This window comes from Natrix helvetica, assembly GCF_964273705.1.
Source record: "Natrix helvetica genome assembly, chromosome: 1".
Lineage (NCBI taxonomy): Eukaryota > Metazoa > Chordata > Lepidosauria > Squamata > Natricidae > Natrix > Natrix helvetica.
In genome coordinates, this window is record NC_138548.1 from 142,385,927 (window position 1) to 142,412,942 (window position 27,016).

At 40.8% G+C, this 27,016-nt stretch overlaps 1 protein-coding gene across 9 annotated transcripts in view; it reads left to right on the forward strand.

Annotated features, from left to right (window-relative positions):
- The window catches only part of R3HDM1 (R3H domain containing 1), a 73,709-nt gene that overhangs the window by 30,738 nt on the left and 15,955 nt on the right, over positions 1–27,016 (forward strand). For 3 of the 9 annotated variants that reach the window (XM_081936198.1, XM_081936199.1, XM_081936202.1), the window contains 12 exons: positions 219–327; positions 411–506; positions 1,359–1,396; positions 1,496–1,546; positions 1,666–1,892; positions 5,513–5,767; positions 6,434–6,588; positions 6,959–7,060; positions 8,087–8,365; positions 15,174–15,297; positions 22,875–23,029; positions 23,330–23,478. In XM_081936198.1, coding sequence (XP_081792324.1) covers positions 219–327; positions 411–506; positions 1,359–1,396; positions 1,496–1,546; positions 1,666–1,892; positions 5,513–5,767; positions 6,434–6,588; positions 6,959–7,060; positions 8,087–8,365; positions 15,174–15,297; positions 22,875–23,029; positions 23,330–23,478 — 1,740 coding nt within the window. The remainder of the gene's footprint in view (positions 1–218; positions 328–410; positions 507–1,358; positions 1,397–1,495; positions 1,547–1,665; positions 1,893–5,512; positions 5,768–6,433; positions 6,589–6,958; positions 7,061–8,086; positions 8,366–15,173; positions 15,298–22,874; positions 23,030–23,329; positions 23,479–27,016) is intronic. The other 6 variants (XM_081936205.1, XM_081936206.1, XM_081936200.1 and 3 more) reach the window with 5 other exon arrangements.

Below are 27,016 nucleotides of genomic sequence, written 5' to 3' on the forward strand. Positions count from 1 at the left end.
AGCACAACTTATAATCCTAATTGCCAAGCTCAATTATGGTCATAAATCGAGGACTATACCTGTATGAATGAAGAGATGTAGCAGCTCTACATCAGATTCTCCGCATAGATTTCCAATGTAGGAAACAAAATTAAAACCTACAAGATATTCTGATAACCATAAAAAACTTCCTTCATATTTATAATTATTTATTTTATTTTAATCTTTTTCTCCAAAAGACCTGACCAGAAGTTTTGCGAACATATAAAAGATGAAAAAGGTGAAGATTTTCAAAAACGGTACATCCTTAAACGAGAGAATTCTAGTCTAGACAAAGATGATAATCAGGTAAATATGGAGCATTATAGTATCTTGACTGCATGCTTATATTGCGCAATGGAAATCGGCAATTAACAACTTATTTAATTTAGATGCGAATACGATTAAAAGATGACAGAAGAAGCAAATCTATAGAAGAGCGAGAAGAAGAGTACCAGAGAGCTAGAGAACGAATATTTGCACAAGATGTAGGTATTAAGGAATGTCCACAGTATCTTTGACTATGTGTAAGAACAATAAAGTTAAAGTGCATAATTAAAGCGCTCAAAATATTTGGAAAAAAATGTCTCTGCATTCCCATTCATGATCGCATTAAGATAACGTTTATAAAGTAGTGGGTAGAGCCACAGATTGGTTCTCTAGGCTGGGGGTGATGATGATGATATAGAGATATAGGTATAGTAGCACTACCTCTTATTTCCTCCTATGAGGTGTGGTTTAATTAAACCGTTTCCCGCTTTATGGAGAGATCATAACAAGTATGTCTAGTCATGGATGTTGAAAAGTCTGGGCATCTGTTTATACAGGTGATAGTCATATACTTGTTTTAATCATTCATATTGTGGTAATTTGGCATCCTCTAAGAACAATAGCCAAGGCTCACAGATGGTAGGTTGGCAGGTTTTAAATTAACTTTTTGAAACCTGGGCTGGAGAGTGCACCCCAAAATGCACAGACTTCTTTGCCCAGCTTCTTTTTCTCCTAGGTTGCAAATAAAAGATAGTGAAACAAAGAGTAATAAATCCTGCCGTGGTTTCCTCTTTTCCCCTTCTGTAACAGAGGACTGTGATGCCCATATGCACATTATGCTGACTAGCAGTTCCATTTTGTTTTTCTGCTGCCCATTTGTTGATTTAAAACCAAATGTGAATGATTACAGTTGCCTGGCTGAAGGATTCAGTGAGCATTCTTTAATAATTGCTTGCAACCGGTTACCAGTTGTTGTTTCCATATAGATGTTTAGACATTTATTGCAATATGGATTGATGATAGAATCATTTAATGGTGGTGATTTTTATTCTGCACTGTTTCCTCCCTAGTCGCTGTGTTCCCAAGAGAATTATATTATTGACAAAAGGTAAGCATAATCAGTATCTTTTTTGAAAAAAAAAACATATTTTTTTCTAAATGCAAATGAGAAGGTACTAAGTTGCAATTCTATTGAACACGCCAACAGAATTCAAGAGGATGAAGCCAACAGTACCCAGCAAAGGCGACAGATATTTAGGTATTGAATAAATTAGTTTTTATATCCAAAGCATTCTGCATGTATTTCCTTTCCTTTCTTTCCTTGTTGCTTTGGCAAAGAGTCTTCCATCTTTAAAAACTAAAGTTTATGGATTACAGAATCAACAAGGATGCTTCAGGAAGGTCGGCAAACAGTCTCCAGAGCAGTACAGACAACGAGCTAAAGTACTCGGAACCCCGTCCATGGAGCAGCACGGACTCGGACAGCTCCCTTCGCAGTTTGAAGCCCCCTGTGACCAAAGCCAGCAGCTTCAGTGGCATCTCTGTTCTGACAAGAGGCGATAGCACAGGAAGCAGCAAAAGCACTGGCAGGTTATCCAAAACAGGTACCACTGGAAAACCCAAGTCTAGGAATAGCTAGGTAGCCTGCAAAAAGCATCCCCCCGCCCACCCACCATTGTTACTGTTTTGGGAAGCTGCTTCTTTGGCCCAGGGTTATAATCTCTTAAGTGTTAGATACACCTTTGGTAGTATTTTGAATAGACCAGAAAGGGTTGTGGCTATTCCTGATCCTACCAATGTTTTGAATTGTTTATAAATAAAACATCTCTTAATAGGTTGCATGGCTTGTTGGAGGTTGTTGATCTTCTGCATTTGGACCACTGTTAACCCAGCCAGTTTCATAGGCTAGTAGACCAGGATCAGAAGTTGAAACAGCTGTAAGCAGTAGACAGATTGGTAGCGGTATAGGAAATGCAGTGTTTCTCTCATGCTTGCCATTTCAAGGAATTAAAATTTTGTTGCAGTTACTGAGCCTATAACATTGCAAGAGTATGTTTCTGGTATATTTTAGGAAGTTGCTTTATTAATTAATATTGAGAGCTTCTCCTAAGTTAATCGCCTAAAATGATTTTGAGATAACCAGTGAAATCAGATTATTAAAATTCTGTAAAAGATTCCTTGATCTGAATAGCAACGGAGGGTTGCTTTCAGGAGAGGCATACCAGAACAGGTTCAACAATATATTTTAGATTTGATTTATGTAGGTGTATAGCTCCATACCTGTGAGTTAGTTCAGTATGCCTTTCCTGTTGTAGTAATAGCAATAATCTTATATACTACTTCACAGTGCTTTACAACCCTCTCTAAGCAGTTTGCGGAGTCAGCATATTGACCCCAACAATCTGGGTCCTTATTTACCCACCTCAGAAGGACGGAAGACTGAGTCAACCTTGAGCCTGATGAGATTTGAACTGCCTAATTGCAGTCAGCCGAAGTAGCCTGCAGTGCTGCATTCTAACCATTGTACCACCTCAGCTCTTAGCCCCATATATTTTGTGGTTGATCAGAGATTACTTCAAAATTCAATACCATTCTTTGCCTATTGACAATATGTCTGAAGCCTAAGTAGGCAGTATCAGAGTAGATAATCTATAGTCTAACTCAATAAAAGCAAATCTTTATTTCTGATGTCTATTTTTAGGCTGCCTCAGCTTCAACTCTTTTGAAATTTTGTCAAGTTTGCTTTGCTAAGAATTTTTTTTGTTATTAGGCATGTTTTTTAAGGGTTAATTTTGCTGGCAAAGGTATGCATGATGAGATTTTCAATCATATTAATACAAGCAAATTAACACTTTTATGGATACCAAAGATGTCCTTGTGATGGTGATCCAGATGAGAGTTGGAACCTGACTTGTTTTGCTCATAAAATGACATTTAGCCTCTTTTTGATGGATTACAGTTATCAGTCATTTTCTTGTAATGGTATAAATCAGGGGTGTCCAAACTTGGTAACTTTAAGACTTGTTCAATTCCATAATTCCCATGCTGACTGGAACATTCTTGGAGTTGAAATTTACTAGTCTTAATCTGGCCAAATTTGGAGAACCCTGGGATAAATGACCTGAAGTCCCTTTAAAAACATTAAATTATCAAGATTCAAGGTCACATTACTGATCTCCCCCCCCCAAAAAAAAATTAAATTCCTGATTTCGTCAAACATGGTTCTTTAATAAGATTTTTAAGCATTCCTTACTTTTTTTGGTCTCCTGAATGTGGGAGACCCAAAACATGGCAATAAAATTCCACTTGGGACCTCACTTGACAATGCAGACAGATTGCCAAATACTTTTTTATTTGGCTTGTCAGGTGGGCACTTGTAAGACTGTCTAGCTTTTTCGGGCTCATACTTGGCCTTAATTATTCACAAGAAATTAATTAAGAATGGCCTAATTGACCCTGAATTTGGACATAATGAGGTGCCGTGTTAAGTCTGTGTCCTTTCTTTTTGACATGTACTGCTATAGTCGACTTCCAAAGTCTGTTTCAGTGTATTTCATCACCAGCCAAGTTGCACAACACAGCTTAAATAGGGAGAATATCTATGGTGGCTTCAAGAAAGAAGTATATTAAGGATATAGAACAAAGAGAAAGAAGGAAACATGTTAATTTATTTTTAGATATCTGCTTCATTTTATAACCCAATAGGTCCAATTTGGCATTTTTTCATAATTATTGAAAATTAGTGGGGGGGGGGGGACAGGACACTGGTGAGACACAGCAGGGGTTTTAAAGAAGCTCAACAGTTTCACAGCAATTTTGAGCTCTGGGCAGAAAATCTCTTCTGAATTATGAATATCCCCTCCATTGCTTTGAGAGAAGACAGGAAGAATACTAGCTAGACTTCACTTATGCCTAGCATTCAAAGTGCTTAAGAAATTTCTGGGAGCAAATACAGTACTCTAAATTTGCTTCTGAAGGAATTTGTAGCAGGATTCTTCTAGGTCCTTATTCTTAAAATAAAGATCTATTTTTTTGTGTGCCCAAGTGATATGATAAGGATATCTTGTGAACATACATATTTGATATTAATGAAGAAGAGCTTTGATAGTGGAAGGTTTTTTAAAAGAATACAAAGAAAATTGTACTATAATGGGAGTACAATCAGTACAGCAATTGTACCTGTTTCATTTTGGTTTGAAGCCATTTATTAATATTTAATTTTTAAGATATAAGGCCATACTTCCTAACAACCCTTGGCAGTGTTATAGTCTGGTTCACAGACACAGTTTTATGAAAAACTGGGTTGTAATTCTTTTCAGATTTAACAGATACATTTTAAATATCGTAGTAATTTTATACTTTGACAATGCTAAAAACCAGCGCAGTTGGAATTACTTCTTTAGAAATAAGAACTCCAAAATATTTTCATAGTATTGGCTGGATTAGAATACTACCGAAACTAAAACTGCACAGATACTCCCAGCAACTTAATCAATCCTGCCTTATATTTCAAGACAGATTTGCTTTTTATTGATTTGAATATCAATGAAAAAATAGAAATAAGGTGTTTTATTTGTTATGTGTAGACAGAAAGCAAAATACAATCCAAATCTATTTCCTAGTAAAAAAAAAATTTAAATCCTTGCTGTTTCATCAGAGAAACATAATTTTCTATTCCTATGAACTATTACATTTAAAGTTTAAATCCATTTTGGAATAAACTTGTGCATATTCTTACCAGTAAAACCAGTAAAATTTAACTCCAGCGCTGGAATCATTAAGATTTTTTTTTGGCAACACTAGCAAGTAAAAATTATGTAGACCCAAATTTTCATTACCTTTGTATGTATTGGGCTTTATAGATGTGTCCTTTGAATACCACTTTACACTTTAGTTGCCGCCAACATCTCAACCTGATATTTCATTGAATAGATATTTATTGTAATTATTGATAATAATAAAAACTGTTGCCATCCTGCTTTATTCCCATTTGCATGGCTCGAAGGCAAAATTCAGGCAGTGGTCATTAGTTCCTCCCTCATTGTGTGGCATTTGGAGTAAATGGGAATCTAACCTGGAGAAGCTGCAATGGGGTTTGGGGAAGTAAGTTGTAGTTGAGGCTGGGAGTTACATGGATAACTTTAGATAACAACCTGCCTATTTAAATGTGAATGCTATTATTCTGTCTCTAGGTAAAATCCATTTCTCATTACTCCTTTCCTAGGTTCAGAGTCTTCTAGTAGTGTAGGGTCATCCACGGGTTCTCTTTCTCACACCCAGCAACCTCTTCCAGTCACAGCTCTCAGCCAGCCTTCTCATGGCACATCTGCCGTCTATCCAACTATCAGCACTAGTAGTTCTCTTTCCTTTGATGGTGGCATAAGTGGGCAAGTGGCGCCTTCTAGCGGTAGCTTCTTTTTGCTTCCCTTGGAAGCGGCAGGCATACCACCTGGAAGTATTCTGATCAACCCTCAAACAGGTTGGTATCCAGTTGTGGGTGTCAGTTTGTCTGTCTTTCTCTCTCCCTTTTGTGTCTCTGTCTCAAATAACTAATTTGTCAATAATGTTTTAGAAATGTGTGGTGTTTCCATGAACCGTTTGCCCTTCCCTCCGCTTCCCAATATACTTTCTCTATTTCTTTTGGAAGATATATGCATTTTAATCCTCCTCAGAGTAGATATGCAATGATGTTTTGGAGAGAGAGAAAAAATCTATAAACTGTGTTTTCAGTGGAATTTTTTGTTTTAATTTCTTTTGCACCCAATGTTTAAAATTGCACATTTAGTAGAATTAGAAAGTATTATATTTGGCTTACAATTTATATGGCTCTCTTTTCTCTTTTCTTCTTGCACTCTTTTCTTTTCTTCTTGTACTTTTTTCTTCTTGTTGTTTACATTATGCTGCAGAATCATCCGCTAAAAGAAGCAATGTGTAAATAAGACAGCTTATAATACAATTGTGCTGCAGATAAATAAATCAACAAACAAATAATTAATTAAGCAAACCAGATAAGACTTAGACTTGTTGGGTATTCTCATAACGTATAACCTGTAATATAGTAAAATACTAGCTAATTTATATTCTGCTAGCAAGCTGCCTTTGCTATATTACTTCTGTGGGTTTCTTTTTTACAATTGTCCTGTAGGTCAGCCATTCATTAATCCAGATGGCACTCCAGTTGTGTATAATCCTCCAATGCCTCAACAACCAATTAGAAACCAAGTGCCTGGACCACCTCAGCCGCCACCACCTCCCATACCACCTCAGCAACAGCCAGCAACCAATCACATCCTCTCACAGGTATTAAATTCAAATACAAACGTTTGGTCAATAACTGATTAAACAAATAGCTGCTTGTTTTTTTATCATGTAATGGGTTAAGCGTTGGTTTAAAAAGTTACATTTTCTTAAAACCATTGAGTGTGTTTAGGTTATTGTAAGCGCGCCATCTTACATTGTTGTCAACTTCTCCCACTCATAACTGAATCAGTTTGATTGATTGAATCACTGTAATCTGAGCCTTGTGTTGAAACTTATTTGTACAATTTGTATTGAAGACCTCTTGTGTTTTTTTAAAAAAATACTTTTATTTTACACAAAATAAATATTCCTACTTTCATTTCCTCTTACTCAGTTGCTAACACTGTATGTTCAACTATTGCTCCTTCAGCCTATCCGACCTCTTCAGCCTTCTTCACAGCCTGTTCAGTTCTCCACAGTCACTTATCCACCCCCGCTCCTGCCAGTCTCATCTACCCAGCAATATACTGTGGTATATTATCTTCTACTCATCTTTTCTCTGCATGACAGATTCTCTGCTAGGCTAGAAGAATATATGAAGTCTGCATGTGAAATGTAAATATTGACTGGCTGTAGCCTCAAAAGGTAATCCCATTATTGGCAAGCGCACCGAGAGAGAGTTGAGAGGAAAGAATAAGACTGGTCTGCCTACTAGTTTACCTGAAATATTTTAAAAAAAAAAACAATTCTGGTTCCCTGATATAAAAAATGTGCTTGCTGATAATAATACCCTTTGCAGCCTGTCAGAATTCAGTACACCTTTGAATTTGTTTCATATAAATACCCTTCTTTCTTTTCCCTTCTATATCTTTCTCTTCTAAGGTATCTCATTTTCCATGACAGTGAAAGCTTTCTGTCAGGGTTTTAATGTTTGATATGGGCCAGAAATTGTTGTTGTTTTTTTTTAGTTTTGCAGCCTAGCTGCATTCCTCAGATTTATAGACATCTAATCCATGTCTCAAGGTAGGTTCTCCATACATCAATATCCTTGGTTGCCATTTTTGCTGTTTGCTTGATATTTTAACAGAAGCTTGGTAGGCAAATACAGCTTTTAACTTAAATTGATTTTAATGGCGCTTTAGACAAATTCCTAGTAATAAAGCTACTATTCAAGGCAGGTGTTCTGTTAGCTTTACAGGGCTATGTTTTTTCCATACCAGTCACTGGGAAATAGAATAGGAAAGAGTTCTAAACTCTGTATCATGATTATGGTTGTCCAATAAGATACAGATTGACCTTTGGGGCAAACATAATTCTGTACTGCCATCTTAAGTCTTTGTTCCAATGCAGTACGACTATTTTTAGATTCTTAGCTCTGTAATTCTCTCCTGTGTTCAATAGCAGGGTTGTGTGTTTACTTCCAAGGTAGTTTTTTGGCAGGATAGCTTAATAGTGCTCCATAATTAAACTCTGTGATTTCTTGCTTTGCCTTGGTGTTAAAAAACTTCTATATTCATTATCTTAAGGATGCCTTTGGTTACTGTTTTACTTATTTCAGCAAGACAACCTAGGACCCCAACTTAGCCATATGAGTCTCTCCCGACAGCCATCTGGAGAAGCTGCTGACCCTCATGCCAACATGTTCCAGTCTGCAGTGGTCCTCCCACCACCACAGCAATCTGGTTTTATCATAGCAACAGCCCCACCACCACCGCCACCACCGCCGCCGCCGCCACCGCCACCTGGCCAACCTACTCCTAACTACAGTGGATCCAGCCACCCTGTTAACCAGCAAGTTCTTCAGCAACAGGGATATATGCAGCAACCAATGCCACAGGTAGCAAGTTTTTTCAAATATTGTCAGCATGTTCTATTGCTTGCTTGTAGAACTCAGTGTAGAACTGGTGTTCCTGAAATTTTGTTTGCTTCTAGCACATGTATGGTTTGGGTTTTTTGTTTATTGCAACACTCAGGCCAGTTTACAATGATTTAAAAATACATGAAATAAAGGATAATTGGATGCACTTGAAATTAAAACCAGTTATGGTTTTTAATCCATATTACTTAATATTAAGTAAGTAATTCTTATGGAGCATATCTGTAGTCTGAAAGATACAAAGTGAAGACTGTTTCCAGCACTTGAGTGTCTGGCAAAGTGGGCATCTTCAGAAGACCATATCATATTCATCTGAGTAGCTGGCCAGCTTTATAATGTGAGAGACAGCCTGGCAGAAAATTAGGCCTAAGTCCTTTAAATTTCTAAGGTCAGGACAGGCTTCTTAACCTGTGCCCAGGAGCAATTAGTAGCCAGGGTATGTATTTTAGTACCAACATCATATGATTCCTGTACCTTGCACTAGTCTGTCCTACTGTATAGAAATCTATAGAAACAGTCACAGAATAAATTACTGTAGACAGGCTCTATAACTTTGCTGTCAATATGTATTGCTTCTTCATTTAGTTATAGAAATTTAAAACTAACAAATTAGAACTTGACACACTTCGAACTGTACTCGCGGTTCTTCTCTTAAGAGAACTACATGTTTGTGACAATAATTAAATAATGATTTCATGGCAGATCCACTGTCGGTTTTATGTATTTGCAGTATTTTTTTTTTAGAAAGAAGTACCTTGTTATTAGAAATTATGAGGTTTATTTAAGAATTTTTTGTGTGGCTAATAATATTTTTAATATCTCACTGACATTGTGTGGAGCCTTTTTCTTTTCCTGTTATTGTAGAGACAGAAGCCAGACTGGATATGCTCCACCCATTAACCAAATGGACTGAGTCTACACTTATGATGCCATCGGGCCCTGGTGGCTCCTCCCCAGTTTCAGACTCAGTCCAACCTAGACTGGCTGTGAGAATTGATATCTCCTCCAAATTATTTAATTATATCTTTAATTGGTGATTTTTCCCCCCCAAAAAATTGTTGTTCCTTTAAATTGGTTCCTTAAATAATCCTTTATTCTACAAATTGGAGGGAAATTCGAAACTGATCTCTGCCTGCCTCTCCTCAGCCGTCTGATTGCCTGTGGCCACGAGTTCGCTCAAGAAGCCTGCCTTGCAATCAGATTGGCCAGCTCACGAGCTACGGCTCCATGGCTGTTTCCCCATGGCGCTCCTTGATTCTGTGTACTCGGAGGGACGAGCGTCCAGCCGTTTCATGTACAGTGGTTCCAGGCGAGTCCATTGGCCATTCTGCAGATCGCCTGGCCACTCTTAGTATCGGTGGCCATTTTGCGGGTCGGAAAACCCCGTGAAGATAGCGGCAGCCATTTTGAGGCTCGGAAAAGCCTCGGAGAAAAAAAGTCAGCCATTTTGGACGCTTTAAAAAAGGAGCAAACTTTACAGCAGCCAGCAACGTGGGATCACCCCAGGTGGACCGGATCAGGAGCGCCTGGCCAGCAAATGGGTGAGACCGTTGCCTGTCTTATTGGGGTGTTAATTTATGTTTGGGGAAATGGCTGATCCAGCTATGGATACGAATGCAGAATTAGAGGAGGCAGGGCCATCAGGGACAAAGAGCAGCAGGAAGAGGCAAGCCAAAGAGGCCCCTTCCTCAGGAGTAAACCCCAAGGTCTCTAAAGTGACTACAAGGGCAGAAGAGCACAGGCAGAAGGCCCTTGAGAAAGAATTTCAGAGGGACCAAAAACAACAACATATTCTAACTGCCCAGCCCTCCCTCCCTCTGAGGATCACCAAGTGGCGTCCCCAGCTCCACCTGTCTTGCCTCCCATGGGCCCAGACCACCACCCCTGGCCTATTCAGAAGTGGAATTGTCTTCTTCGGAGTCCTCGTCTTCGATGGAACCTGACAACAGAGGCAATTTCTTTGATGTCCCTCTCAATAGGGAGCGCACCTTTGAACAGGCTTCCCTCCTGGTTACACATGGCTCTGCCCCCCCCCCCCCCCACACCATGTACACCTCTCCTGCTGATATGACAACCATCAGTGCTGAAACCATTAAACAGGTCATGGCTGCTGGCCTACAACAGCAACCCCAACCTGCTCCATCACATGGCCGTAAGCATAAATCTTCTTCTGCGGCTCAGCAACCTGATCCCTCTGCCTCTACTTCTCAGGCCTCAATTGGCGGGGAGCAAGATAACCTGCGGGACTCAGACCTGTCTGATGACGAGGTGGTCACCCCAGATACCCCTGCCTTTACCGGATTATTCAAAACTGATCGTTTCAAGTCCCTTCTACTTAAGCCATTAAAGCTGCTAACTTACCATCTTCTGCTTCAGCTTCTACTTCACAGGATAAACCGGCAGAACCGGCTTCAACTGAGGGTCCTAGTACCCCGTTCACCGAACCCACAGTGGAAAAAGAGGTGATCCCTGTTCCCAAGTTATTCCTGAACGTCATTCAGAAGCAGTGGGAGTCTCCATGCATGGGCCCACAGCCAACCAACCTTGACAAACGTCTCTACAACATTGCACCAGACCTCACCAAGTTCTTCGAGACTCCCCCAGTGGATGTACTGGTTGCAGCCCTGTCTTCACGTACTGTGATCTCTGGAGCCCCTGAGGAGGTTCTCAAGCTTGAGGAGAAAAGGTCAGATCAAACCTTAGTCAAAAACTATCAGGCTGGGGCCTGGGCTGTTAGGGCTCTACGGCCACTTCCTTTTTCTCCAGGGTGGCCTTGGTTTGGATTGAACAGCTTCATCTTGTTGAGATCCCTATGTGATCTAGTGTCAGCTCCTACTGACACTAGATCACATAGGGATTTTAACAAGATCAGGGCAGCGGTTGAATTTGCAGATGATTCTTCCCTTAATGCTGCTAGATTCGCTTCTAAAGCCATGGCCTCTTCGGTCATGGCCAGGCTTCTGCTTCGGCTCACACAGCGTTTCCCCTCCAAGATATCTTACCGTGGAGGAGGCCACCACCATTTTTCACGTAGGAAATGACTATCTGGACTCTCTTCCGATCGGAGGCCGCCTGGCGTTTTTTGCCCACCTCTGGGAGGAGACCACAACAGACAATTGGGTACTCAAAACTGTAAAATTTGGTCTCATGCTAGAATTCCTCTCCATTCCCCAGGAACACTTCGTGCCATGCCCGGTCTTTCGGTGTCCTCGCAAGAGGGCACTAATGGAACAGGCCATTCAGCACCTGTTGGAGATCCGGGCCATTCAACCAGTTCCTCCCCATCAGGAAGGGCAGAGTTTTTATTCCCGCCTGTTTGTGGTATCGAAGAATTCCGGGGGATGGAGAACAATTTTAGATCTAAAAACATTGAACCACCACATTGTCTATCGGCAGTTCAAAATGCATTCTCTGTACATTATCCTCCAGGTGGTCAGGAAAGGCGACTTCCTCACGTCGGTAGACTTGACTGAAGCTTACCTTCATATCCCCATCTTCATAGACCACCGAAAATATCTCTGCTTCTCCTATGGGGGAAGGCACTTCCAGTACCGAGTTCTTCCTTTCAGTCTATCCTCTTCCCCCAGGGTATTCACAAAGGTACTGGCAGCACTAGCCACCCACATCAGGTCATCCCCAGTTTGGATTCTCTGTTACCTGGACGACATTCTCTTGTTGTCCAAGGTCTCCGGTTCAGGCAGAAAGAGATCTCGCCCTCACCATTCACACCTTGCGGAATCACAGGTTCGGGGTGAATCTCAAAAAGAGTCACCTCGTTCCAAGCACTCACCTTTTCCACCTCGGGGTCTTGATAGACACCATGGCGGAGAGGGTGTTCCTATCCAACGACTGCATTCTCAGTCTGAGGGAACTTGTCAGGAAGGTGCTACATCTACGCAAGGCATCCCTTCTTCTCTCCCAAGTCTTGGGCAAGATTGTATCCTGCTTCGGGATTGTCCGGTGGGCCAGGTTTCACAGCAGGAGCCTTCAATGGTTCATGCTTCCACATCAAAAGGCCGACAGGAGCAGCTCTCCTCTCAGGGTTCCCCTTCCCAGACAGGCATTATACTCTCTCAAATGGTGGCATTCCCCGGCGATTTTGCAAGGGACCTTTTTCAGAGAGCCGTGCCGTCTCACACGACGGACGCAAGTCTGACAGGATGGGGGGCACAGATGCAGGACCTAGTGGCTCAGGGTCAGTGGTCCCTCGAAGAGAGCCAAAACAGCATAAATTGGCTAGAATTGCAGCCGGTTCGCCTCGCCCTCAGACACTTTCACCACAGAGTTCAGGTCCATCACATATTAGTCCTCACAGAGAATACCACGACCAAGGCACACATAAACAGACGGGGGAACTCGTTCCTGGTCCCTGATGAAGGAATCCAACCTGTTGTGCCAGTGGGTGGAATCTCACCTGTCATCTCTCAGGGCAGAACACATCTCAGGGGTCTCCAACGTCCAAGCAGACTGGCTGAGCCGGACAACGATAGATCAGGCGGAGTGGACCATCCATCCGAGCCTCTTCCATTGACTGACACTACGGTTCGGCCTCCCAGTCCTAGACCTGTTCGCAACGGCAGACAACAACCAGGTACTCAAGGTTCATGGACCCCATGGCAGAAGGAATAGACGTTCTCAGATGCCAGTGGCCCAGGGGTCTCCTGTATGCATTTCCTCCCCTTCCCCTTACTCAGAGGGTAATTCAAAAAATGCTGGAGCAGGAGGCAGAACTGTTGCTGCTAGCACCGAATTTGCCACGCCAGCCTTGGTATGCCGATCTAGTGACTCTATCAATCTCCACCCCATGGCACTTCCCACGGTCTCTCCTGTCTTTACACCAAGGGTTCAGTTTTTCATCCTGACCCCCAGTGGCTGCAGTTAACCGCATGGCGATTGAGCGGCAAACCTTAACAGCCGATAACATCTCCCTCGACGTCATTGCTACCGTTCAGGCATCACACAGAAGCTCTACTAACCGCATTTATGATGCCACGTGGCAGACTTTTGCTCTGTGGTGTTCCAACCGGACTGTTGACACACTTAGGGCATCCATTCTGCAGATATTGGACTTCCTTCGGAGGAGGCTTGATCAGCGACTTACCCCTAACATGCTACACGACAGGTGGCCGCTCTGGCCTCTGTTCTGGATGGCCTGGCATACGAACATCTGCCTCCTCACCCCTTGATCCAGAGATTTCTCCGTGGAGCGTCCAACCTGCGTCCCCCCTGCCATACGTAGATATCTGACTTGGGACTTGCCTCGTGCCCTAGAGGCTTTGACTTCCGCGCCCTTTGAACCTATGAGATCCACTTCTTTGAAACTGTTGTCCTTTAAAATGCTGTTTTTGGTGGCTGTAACCTCAGCCAGACGTATTTCTGATTTGGCTGTTCTTTCACTCAGGCATGACTTGTGCGTGTTCCATCCAGACTAAGTTGTCTTAAGACTGGACCCGACATTCATACCGAAGGTCAATAGCTGTTTCCACCGAGATCAGGAGTTGAACTTACCTGATTTCTGTCCGTCTCCCCGTCACGAGAAGGAGCACAAGTGGCACACTTGACGTACGTCGTGCCCTCAAGATCTACATCGACCATACCGCCCCGTTCTGCCACTCGGAAGCTCTCTTCATCTCCTTTCGCCAGGCCTCCTTGAGTACCAAGGCTTCATCATGTAGTTTGGGGCACTGGATAAGAGCCTGTATTAAACTGTCTTATGAACTTCAATCCATACAGGTCCCTGCAAACATTACAGCTCACTCTACACGCAGCGCTGCGACATCTGCGGCTTGGTCCACTCAAGCCACCTTGGAAGAAGTCTGCCGGGCGGCCACCTGGGCGTCTCCCACAGTCTTCCTACGTCATTACAAGTTGGACAAGTATGCGTCGGCTGACGCAGCTTTTGGGCGCAGGGTGCTATAACAAGTGCTTGTGCCCTAACGGTCCTTTTTTACATTTTCCCACCCTAGTGGACAGCCCAGTCTTTGGTACGTCCCAGACTGGCTGCTGTCTCTACGATAACAGGAAAATGGGTGTTGGTTCTTACCTGATACGCTCATTTTCAGGTAGAGTAGAGACAGCAGCCAGCCCCACCCTGGCATGGGTCATGCGAGGGAATTCCTTGTGAGGAGAGAGAGACAGTGACTATGGACTTTCATTTTTGCTCACAATTCTCACTTGAGTCTACAGTTTTCCTTCATCTGAAACTGGGGAGGAGCCACAAGGGCCCGATGACATCATAAGTATGGACTCAGTCCGATTGGTTAATAGACGGAGCATACCCAGTCTGGCTGCTGTCTCTACTCTACCAGAAAATGAGCGTATCAGGTAAGAACCAACGCCCATTTTCTACTATAATGCACATGAAGCCAGTTTATTTATTTTTTTCAATTCAATTGTATTTTCAATTTGAAAATGTATTTTCAATTGGTTTTCAATTCAGTTGTATAGAATGTGACAGATGTGTGTTTGTGTTTTACTTTTATAGTTATAATGTGCACTGAAAATGGCATTTAATGTCATTGTACGAGGTGCAGTGACAATAAAGTAAACTAAACTAAACATTTTGGGGAGGTGGTTTTTTTTAGCATTTAAAGAGCATCTTTGCCAATTATCTTTTGCTAAGCTTGGGTTTATTCTTTTCCAAGGGGTTTGTGGTTCTTTTGACCTGCCTACATTCAGCACTATAGGAGATGTCTGATTTAGAAACATATGCATGGGTCTCCTGTACATAAAGCCTACGTTTCTTTTTCTCTCCCCCCCCCCCCCCCAGATGCCAGCTTGTTACTGTGCTCCAGGCCAGTATCCACACTCCAGTCAACAATATCGGCCAGTTACTTCAGTTCATTACAACACACAGCAAAACCAGCCACTGCCACAACCTGCTCAACAGACAGGTTTGTGATGCTTTCTCCCCTTCTTACTTCTTGTACCTTTGGAGCTTTCAGGTGACCAGGCGAGGCAGAAAGAAATAACGTGAAGTATTTCACAGAGGAAAAAAATAATGTTTGTGTTTTGAAGTGACCAAAATTCTTCCTACTGGTAGGAATGCATATTTTAAATTGGCCGAGTTGAGTCAATTCTAAGAGGCAGAATTCAAAAGGATAATTCTTTTCTTAGCAAAACAAACAAAAATCAGAATGTCCTTTGATCACCCTTATTTGTAAATAATTTCCAACAAAAGGCCAGAGTGAAATAAATATTTTTTCTTATCAGAGAACTAACACCGTAATTTAGCATTTTGTTCTCTTCATCAATTTTATAAACAAAATTTACCTGATCTTGAATGAATGAGATATACCTTGCATTCTTGATGGTGTGGTTTTTGGAGATTTTTTTTTAATTGTTTAAAAAATAGGAGGTTGGTGGCTGGACTTTATCTTCTGTATAAACCATACAAAGCTAAAAATTTTGCTTATTGCCTCTCGTGTGTTTTCTGCTTTTATATGAATCATTAATGCTGTTACAGATGGACTTTTATAGCTAAGGTGGTTTGTATTCCAGCATGATTTAGTTTTTGTATGCCCGAATCTATACTGAGCGGTACATAATAAATGGGGGGAAGGGGGCAATCTGCTTTCTCATACTTTCTCATGCTTTCTGATATATTTCTTAAGCTAAATGTTTTGCCTTGCCTCACAAATTAAGCTTCAAAGAGGCTAGGTGAGTGATATCCCTCCAGATGTTTGAGCTGCAGCTTCTGTTCTTTCCTTATTGTCTTGGATGATGTCAGTTGCAATACAGAACATCTGGCATCAGTTTGCCTTTCCCTCTTTTATAAGTATTCTTCTGAAGATATTATTAGGTCTTCCTATGTTTCTCCTAGACAGATAAATTAGAATACATACTTTATATGCTTTTGTTCAAAGATATGGGTTAAAGTATTAAACTTTTTTCCAGAAAGAAATTTTGTTGCCTTGATTTATCTCTTTAGATGTGATCAGGTCTTGTACCTGCATTCACTAACATGGACATTTGCTTTTCATTATCGTTAACCAGCAAGGATGACTGTTGGAAAACATACTGTAATTGGTTCTTTTACAATTCCACACTAAAACAGAAGAAGGATCCCTTACTCTTTGCGGAGTCTGTTCAATCATTGCAGCAATTATCTGGACTTGAGACCTGGAAAGCACTGTATAAATTTCAATAAAAATGATTTTTTTTTAATTTTGCTTTCTCAGCAGAAATGAATCTGAAATAATTCAGCTTGCGTGTTTTAAAAGAAATCCATTTATAGAGCATTTCCATGGTGATAAGATGTTTTAACACATTTATGAAATTATAAAATTAAAACTAAAGTAAAATCATACCTTTGAAATCTGTCATACATTTCAATAGTAACCCTGACATTAATATCAAGATAACTAAATTCAGTTGCAGCCATTAATTTATAATGAATGACACAAATTATTTGATTGTCTACATAGTTTGCTTTTGTTTGGTATTATTGCAGAATTTATCTTCGGAAATGTTTAGCGTGATTACCTCTTTTGTGTGTGTGACAGCATCTTGTAGTTTCAGGTGCTTTTTGTTTGTTTAATTTGAACAAATTATAGACTTGGGTCTATAATTTGTATTCTAAATTTTATTTATTTCTATAAATACCCCTCCCTGTCCCCATCGGTCATGAAGTACTTGTAGCTAACAAGAATGTATATATAAAGATATTAAAATTCCTGTGTGGTTTCTGATACATTTTTTTCATGCAGCCCTGGATGTTGCTCTTGATGAAACAAAAATATATAGTAGGTTACCGGACTTAAATATTTACCACTTGATTCACTATTCTGTATCGCTTGTTACATGAATCATGCAGATATTACTAACCCGTACCTGCTGACGGGAAGTGTTTTATCCAAAAGGTTGGAATGAGATTGTTTTCAAGAAGCAAATGCACAAATCAGGAACGTTTGGGAATTTTATTTATGTTATTATTTGTTTGTTTGTTTTTCATATTTCTTAACCACTTATTTCCCTCGGATAGCTATTCAGTTTTGATCTATCTTAATTATGAATTCAGATAATGCCTAGTTAATGATAGATGGAAACTGAGCAAAGGAGATCTGGTTTGAATTGGGTTAAGCATTAGATTTTCAGGGCAATGGGAAGGGCAGTTCTGAATTATGAAATATACAGAACCAATTGCAAAAGATTCTAATTGAAATATGTGAGTCTGTTAAAAAATTTGTTTAAAAAATCACATTAGAACTGTTGGTATTGAACATTTGTTGTAAGAAGGATAAAGCATTACATCACAAGATTGAAAAATGCATTATAATCAGTCCGGTCAGTGATTATAAAAACACCTGTATTTCAAGCACAATTCTATGTTTGTCTCTGCAACAAACAGCCCTTGTAGAATAAATTGATTTTATCGTGAGCTGTTGGATTCGGGGCCGTAACACTGTCTGAGAGGGTTACATATCTCACAGTGAACCGGTCTCTTTTTCAGCTGCTTCCTGGCTTCCTTTGTAAAGGGGTTGCAAGTATATCGGTCTGCAGTTGTGACTTACTTATCAAGGATTGCATTCTGGTTTTTTCCCCCTTTGAAAAAAATAGACTGATCGGGATGCTCAGCCCTCGGATACTCTGAGGAAGTATCAGGAAAGTAATGTCCAGGGCAGGAATATTTTAGACAACTGTTTGTCTTTTTATTTGTCCTGCATTCATTTGTTTTTTAGACTCCTGTCACGATTGAGATTTTAATTGCATTAACAGAGGCCGTGCCTCTTTCTAACTGATAAATGTATAATATATGGGTTTGGATACTGGAAACAGTTTTATTACTTGAGGAAACTCACGATCCAGAACTACTGTTCACTCTTTGTAATCTCTGAGCATCAGTTTTTAACCATTCTTCAATAGCCTGGCTGCAAAATATAACCATCTGTCTCAGCAGATGCTCTTTCTCTTTCTTTTCCTGCTGAATGCTGTGTTTCTTTCTTGCCACTTGGTATGCTGAGGAGGATGAGTGCAGCTAAAAATAGCAAGGTGCTTTGGAACCCAGGGCGAAATATGTTAGCAGTCAATTTATATTGTCTTAGTTCTTCTCTCAGCATGGAAAATTGATTTTTACTTCACCAATGCGAAAGTGCCAGAAGACTCAAAATAGCTTTTGCAGCTACACTGCAGTCCGTGAGAAACAGAAATAGCACAACTAGCAGTACTCTGCAACTTCGGTGTACATCCATTACATGTTATTTGCAATTTGTGTCCAAGAATAATCATGTTTTATTTTGCATAGTCTGTTGCAGAGGTCCCTAACCCCCAGTCTGTGGACCGGCAGCCGTCCACAGCATGCCAGCAACCAGTCCATGCAAACAAGCGTAACCCCATCTATGGAATGCAGGCAGCACACAAAACCATGCCCCCTCTGATCCGAGAGAAAAACCTTTCTCCATGGAACCGTGCCTGGTGCTCAAAAAGTTGGGGGCCGCTGGTGTATTAAATTGCCAAGTGCATTCCAGAATGTAAATTAAAAAGAGGGACAGGAAAAATCTGATTTTAAGAAGTGGATGATCTTTATTGATTACAAAAATCTTATGCAAGATCATACTGACTTTAGTAACTGGAATAGGACACCACCAGGAAGAACACAGCTGCCCGCTATACTGGGAAGTGAAAAGGTTGCTTGTAAAACAAGATACAACATTGATGTTATCCATTCAGTTGTATCCTACTCTTGGCATAGGGTTTGGCTTTTTTAACTTATTTATGTTTTTAGTATGTTTGCTATATTTATACTCATGATTCTAAGCCACCCAGAGTTACCTTGTGGTAAAATGACCAATCAATACATTGAATAAACAAACAAATAAATTTTGTGGGATACAACATTTACAGAATTAATTGATCTCCATTTGTTCATAGCAAATATTTTTCTCACATAAAAAGTGCCTTTTTATTTATAGAAACACAAGGAGGGAGGGAGGAGAGGTGTGAGAAGAAGAGATAATTTGATAGAAGAGGAATTAGGGATTATAAAAAAGGCTAAGTACCCTAGGTCAATCCCAGTGCCTTATTCAGGAGCTAAAGGTTGCCGATTAAAAACCTTTCAAAACATTATTCTTGTGTTGAACATTTCTGGTGATGAGAATGAAAACTAAGATACCAGCTCTGCTCTCTTCCATTACCATCTTTGTTCCTTTTGGCAAAATGATAGTAAATGTTGGGTAGTAGATTTTTTTAAAAAAAGGGAAACATCCCCCCCTCCCCCAAAAGCTTAGCCTAATGTCAACATGTCTTTATTCTCCCTCTCCTTGGCTTTTGCACCCTTTCTAATCCCTTTATTACAATTAGGATTGTTATTAACTTTGACTGACTGCCAGAAAATTCAAGAGAAGGGAAGGAATGCTCTTTCTCTTCACAAAAGAGTTTTATGGCTTCCAACCTATACTTGGCTTAATATTCATAATATATTATGTTTTGTTCCTTTACATGAACTGTAATAGGTTGGTTGGTTGACTAGCAAGAGATCTGTGAATAATTTTCTAGTTGTTGTGTGGAAAAAGTGAAGCCTTTTTTTCTAAAAAAATTCCACCCAATAATAAAACAATGGACTTCCAACTTAGCAGCTATATTTTGTTTTCTTTTGACTAGGATGAAGAACTCATTCTCAGTATAAAACAGGTTCCTGAGTTTGTTCATCTACTCGTCATCTTAAGTTGTTATATGCCAACTTTGGCAGCTTTCTGATGTGTGGACTTCAACTCCCAGAATTCCCCAGCCTGCTAAGCTATCTGAAAGCTGCCAAGATTAAGAAACACTGGTTAAACAATTCAGAAAATCAAATATGTTCAGTTCTGCCTCAAGAAATGTGACATAAATGTGATGGTTTCTTAAAGTGGAGACTGCCTTTTAAATAATGTCAATGAGAATTTGGAGATTTTCAGATTTGTTGAAGAGGCTTCCCACTACAATTCTGAAAAACAATTAGAAGAATGGGGGGAAGTCTAAACTGTAAAATGTATTCATATGTCTTGTATGTTTAGGGCCATTTCGAGTCATAGAAAAATGATTTATCTGTAGTCAGACAAGCACATAAATCAGTGCTTCTCAATTATTTTCTGTCATGCCCCCCCCTAGGAAGAAGAAAACATTTCGCGCCCCCCCCCCCCGCGCGACTGTAAATAGTATAATTTGTCTATAAAATTGTTATAAGTACACCTCTGCATAACATAGCACACCGGTCTTTCCTCGTCTCCCACCGTAGTCACATGCTTTCTTTCCTCTTTCCCTCTTACTTGTCTATCCTTCCTTCCACCCTCCCTTCCTCCTTCCCTTCCTTCCTGCCTCCCTTCCAGTTCCCTCCTTCCTCTTTCCCCCTGCCTGCCTGCCTTCTTTTCTCTTTCCCTATCCTCCTATCCTTCCTTTCTCCCTCCCTCCTTCCCTGCCTCCCTTCCAGTTCCATTCTTCCCTCCTTCCTTCTGCCTCCTTCCTGCCTGCTTGCCTTCTTTCCTCTTTCCCTCTTGCTTGTCTATCCTTCCTTCCACCCTCCCTTCCTCCTTCCCTTCCTTCCTGCCTCCCTTCCAGTTCCCTCCTTCCTCTTTCCCCCTGCCTGCCTGCCTTCTTTCCTCTTTCCCTATCCTCCTATCCTTCCTTTCTCCATCCCTCCTTCCCTGCCTCCCTTCCAGTTCCATTCTTCCCTCCTTCCTTCTGCCTCCTTCCTGCCTGCTTGCCTTCTTTCCTCTTTCCCTCTTGCTTGTCTATCCTTACTCCCTCCTCCCTTTCTTCCCTCCCTCCCTGCCAGCAGCTCCTCCAGCATCCCAGCTGGAAGCAGCAGCACAACAGTCGCCGTTACCAGGGGCGAAGGGGTGGCGGTGGCAAGATCGGGCGACCGCCGCCCCTTTGTCCCTTCCCCAACAGCGGCTGTTGCGCTTCCGCTTCCAGACGGAATCCTGGCGGTGGAGCTGCTGGCGGGGAGGCGAGCTACCTGCATAAAGACGCCGCCGAGGGCATGGCAGAATATATCCCGGCTTGAAGTGGCAGCGCTGGGGACTGCTCAGAGACTCATCAGAGCCACGGGCTGGAGCTGTGCAAAAAGTCTGCTTGGGCTGGGGGGGGGGAGGGAGGGAAGCCTGGGACAGCCATGCTTCCCTCCCTCCCACCCCTGCCCGAGCAGGCTTCTTGCACAGCTCCAGCCTGCGGCTCCAATGAAAATCCACAGTCCGAAGTGCTGCCACTTCCAGGCGGGATATATTATGCCTCGCCCACACCGCCGCCGTTGCACCCAGATGGAAAGGGAGCCTTCGCGCCCCCTTTACGGAGCCTCGCGCCCCCCCAGGGGGGCGCGCCCCACTATTTGAGAACCGCTGACATAAATGCACATATGCACAAACACTGTTATATTGTACCATGAGTCAGAATTAATAACTTATGGTTAATGAAGCTAAAATTGATAGTTATTTCTATTTATCAGGCATAATTAGAACATAAAGTTGCATGTTGACTGCTGTTCAACAAATAAGTTTAGTTTTGACCCAGCTGTCTGTATGAAAATAAAATACAAAAGCATTTAGCTGAGAAATGTTATGGTTATTATTTGTTGGAAATTTTGGCAGTCCTTTACACTCTGGTTTGACCACCTGCTTTGTGTTAGCAGTTGCTGGCACAATCTGTCTTCCAGAGACCTTCACATGGCATCCTCTCCCCTGGCTCTAGTGTGTGAGATAGGACTGTCACAACCAGTGCTGCCTTACTGTCAATTAAGAGATACACATTTCTAAAAAGGAAATAAGCTTTATATTTGATCTCATATCTATGTACTTTATAGGAATACAGTATAACTAGTGAGTACAGGTCATCCTCACTAGAGATAATCTCACCTGAGAGAAGCAAAATGAAAGTTTAATATTAATTTAATAGATAAATAGATAAATCTATAAGTAGATAGAAGATAGTTATCTTGAACAGGGTCGCCAACCTAAAAGAAAATCTACAAGACAGTACAAATGAGTAGACTAAAAAATGAAATATAGGAAGAGATGTTCCAAGCAAACTCCAAGATGGCACTAGTTATCTTAAATCGGGAAAAGGAACTTTAATAAAATAGAATTAAATTCAATTTATTTCTTCACAAAACAGGATTCTACAGATAAAATGTAACACAATGTTCCTAGCTAAATTTTGTTATCTGTTTTCTAGAGATAGTTGTGGCTACATGATGTATAGCATCTCTCTATCATGAAATGTTGTTTATATATGTCTACATCAGGCTGGTAGGCAGATTAGCTGGTTATGAATGTGAGCTTGTAAATTGTCATTCACAATGAATCACAGCTAAGATTTTGATCATTATCACACAAATATTACTGAGTCATATATTATCTCTGTTGTTGAATGCGGCTTTTTTTGAAGTACTATGGAATCCATGGAAAAACTGTTGTAGTCATTATATTTAAAGAATACTTGGCCATATATTTTTTTCATGTTACCCTGTCAATCCTTGTCTTAAATATTTGTATACTTGCAGGTTACCAAGTTATGCCTAACCAGCAGCAAAACTACCAGGGTTTAGTTGGTGTCCAGCAGTCGCAAAACCAAAATCTAGTTGGAGGCCAACCCAACAACATTGGAAATCAGATTCAAGGAGTACTTGTTCCATATCCTCCTCTGCCATCTTATCAAGTAAGCCGTGATATCATTAAAATATAAGTATTTATGCCGAATACAGTTCTCAGAACCTTTTTGCCTTTTTTTTCTCATTCTGAAATTGAAAGAGATTATTCTATCTAGATGAAAATTCACATTTGTGACTATCCACATGCAATCTGTAGTGGGTCGTCATAGCTGCTGGATTCTTATACTTTTGTGGATACTAGACTTTAGTACTCTTTGGTTGCCTTGTATACTTCTTTTGCATGAATAATCTGCCATTATGTATATTTCTTCTTACTATTGGTGATCCTGGCATACTCTAATTCTTAGGTCTCCATGGCTCCAGTTTCCCAAGGACTGTCCCAACAAACATATCAGCAGCCAGTGGTTATTCCCAGTCAGTCAAACCAAGGACTCCCCACATCAGGAATGCCTGTTTACTATAGTGTCATTCCATCTGGACAACAGAATAATTTAAGGTGAGTGATCTTAGTGGTAGGTTGCTTTTTAGTAAAAGATTGTAGTCAAAGAAGCCACAAGGAAAAACAGAATCAATAACTTACAAACCCATTTGAGTTTAATTTGAATAACGTGGTATGGTTTAATCCTGGTTTTTTTTAATGCATATGTAGACTAAATCATCGTTTCATGTCAACGTTTCTTCAGAAAGGATATCTTTAGGGAGCAGGAAAAAGAACATAAGTTTTAATTGTGTCTGCTTAATTTTTAGAAATATAGAATGGGATGGAGTGGCTTTTTAGTTTTCAGAAACATTTTCTCCCTATATAAATGTTTAAACATAGAGGAAGCTATTTTGGATGTTAAATTCGCATCTGATTTGAGGTCTCATGCTTCATGTAATAATATTGGTCCATTTCCAGCAATTTGTATTGTGCTTCTTCCTTCCCTTCTGGAATAGGCAACTATGAACCTGTTCTTCCCTTCCCTGTATGAGGCATGCATGGAAGCTGAAACGATATCACCCAAAGAAATAAAAACATGTTGAGATTTTTGTAGAAATTATCATCAGAACAAGGGCATTAAGCCACCTCTATTGGGGAAATACATCTATTTTGTTTCATAAAATCCTTGAATTCCTTCCGGTGATACCGCTGTCAGCTTCCAATGCACTCCTCAGTGGATGCATGGACTTACCGTGTTTTTCCAAAAAGATGACCCACCTTGAAAAGAAGCCCTATCACGTCATGTGATCAAATTAAGCCCCACCCACAAAATTAACCCTAATTAAGACTCTGTCCACTCTGGGGTATAGGGAGTGGGGCGAGGTATAGAGGTAAAAAATAAGTTAGGATGGGGATGGTGGAGCTGCTCTACTTACCAGGCCTCGCACACTCTGACACCTTCTTCGCCTTCTTCTGCATCCGCTTCCGCCACTCACACACATCAACCTGGCCTCTGTTTTTCCTTCAGATGCCTGCTGAAAGGCATCTGCATCTGGTAACAAAATTCCAGATCGATCCAGAGCTCTGTTATCGGCTACAGATGCCTTCCGACAGGCATCTAAAAACAAAATGGAGGCCAGGGCGATGCGTGCGAGTGGCAGCAAGTGGAGGCAGAAGAAGTGGACCAGCAGTGGGCTCTTGCTGGACGGGACTGTCAGTGCCACCACCACGAGGTGAGTCAACAATTAGAACTAGCCTAGCCGTTTTTTCGGGGGTCAAAAGAAAATAAGATCTGGCCTTCTTTTTGGAGAAACACGCTATTTATTTTTAAAAGTTCACCTTCTCCACAGTATAAAGACCTTGACTGCTGCTCTTCTTTATATATAATACATGAGGTTCTGCCCTATTTCTCACTGGATGCCCAAAATAACTCCAGGTAATGCTTTAAGTACTGTTGAGGAAAAATGAACTGGTGAACTGCATGTACCAAGCAGGTGCTCTCTTTCAAAAAAAAAAAATGGGAGAGGGGAGAGGTACCACAGAAGAATCACAGTCTAGTTAAATCAGCTAATGTCAGGGAGTAGGAGTGAGTGACAGCTATCTATGATATTTTGCATATTGCTGTGACATAGTGCTTCTCTAAAACCAAAGAAAACCACATTGGAAATTTGTAAAGCTATATAGAAGGAAGAAATGTGGAATATGATGCAAATAATGAGCTAGGGCTTGAGAAGAAAAGAATTACTGTGCAGGATATGGAAATCATGCCTTGTTGTTCTCCTCTTCGTCATCCTCTTCCTCCTCCTTTCATTAGCTTAGTTTGGAAGCCATTTACCAAGAGCAAGTGAACGTGCTGGTGTTCCTCCCATTTGCTTCCACTTTACTTTCCACGTTTAGTGGAATGACTAAATAAAACAAGAAATCTGTCTAGGTTTATATTCTATGGCATCTCAGTACAAATGCATATTAAGGAATATTAAGTCATATTGAGCCATAAGATAGGTTCATATTTAAGTTCATATTTAATGCCAAATAATGTATGGACAGAAAGTCATTTCTAAAGCAAGCATTGCAAAGACTTCTGGGTTACTGTTGGAAGTTTTATAACACCTGTTATGTGAATATGTGTGAGGGTGTACTTTGTTTTTAAACATATTTCTGGAATCTGCAGAAGGTTCCTATTTCTGTTCTGTATGACTGAGACATCAGGAATGTGAATTAATAGTTCTGCCATCTTTAAAAAGATTTGTTATTGTGGGGTGGATTCTGATGCAGAACAGTCAATGCACTATATATCAGGTTTTCAATATTATTTGCCCCCTGCTCCTCAAATTAGAAAAAGGCACCAGATGCTGAGGAATTTTTGTTTTTCAGTTTCATAATGTAAATAAATAGGAAACTGTTTTCCTTCAAAGCATCACCTTAATTTCTCGGAATGCTTCTGATCTCTGCAGAACCCATGGGCATACTTAGAAATATTTTTTTAAAAAATGGTAGTGGTGTGATGTTAAGAATTAGACTCAACTGCCAGGAAAAAAAAGACAAGAGAGATAATGAATGGCAGGACATATCCTCATTAGTACATTTAATCTTATGGTAGATAGCTATAATACTCCATGTTGTAGACATTTCATGAGAATACTAAAAGCGTGCTCTCAAACTCCAGATATGCGTACAAGCCTAAAAGAGTCGTCATGTCAGGACTGTCTCAGCTCGGTTATCTAATAATGAAAGACCCTCAACTCCATTCATAGTGAAAGGTGTACGTTCATTGATGCCAAGTAGCTACGGCTTAGCAAAGTTAGATCTAAGAATTCCCATGCAAAGTATCCCTAAGTTATTCCTCCCCTTGTCCAAGCCCTCCCCCTTGGTAAGTTCCAATAAAATTTACAGTAGGTGTTTTGGTAGCCGTTATGAGGTTTGGCGCCTCTTCGATGTGCGGCCGCATTCTGTTCCCAGACCAGGTAGCCTTTGTCCACTCTTTTGATGTCTCTAGCCTGCACATAGGATGGGTTCTGTTTCCTGGCTTCTCCCCTCTTGACAGCTCCCCCCCCCCCCCTGTAATTCATAGCAGACTAACATCAATACAAAACCGGGGCTGAAGCAAGATGACAGCTCTGACAAGTATGTATTCCTGCATAAATATTTAGAGCTCATTGACTCAATTCCTGTTCCTTAATATAACTGTGCTCGCTAATTTTTAATAATGAAGTAAATATGGAAAATTTACTTTTGTGATTGAGCTTAACTATAAAATACTGATGAATGTGCTCTTAATCTCATAGTCTGTAATGACGAGTGTTACAGAACATTATAAGTTGGGGGTGGATGGTGAGGAAATAGGATTCTCTATCTGTCTACCTACCTACCTACCTACCTACCTACCTACCTACCTACCTACCTACCCTGTTTCCCTGAAAATAAGCCCTCTCCTGAAAATAAGTCCTCCATGAAAATATTGCAATACAGCAGCAGCTATGAGGTGATCATGCTTGCCGCTTCCTGCACCTCAGAAATAATAAGACCTCCCCGAAAATAAGGCCAAGTGCTTATTTTGGGGGTAAAAGAAAACAAGACCCTGTCTTATTTTCGGGGAAACACGTGATCAATATCT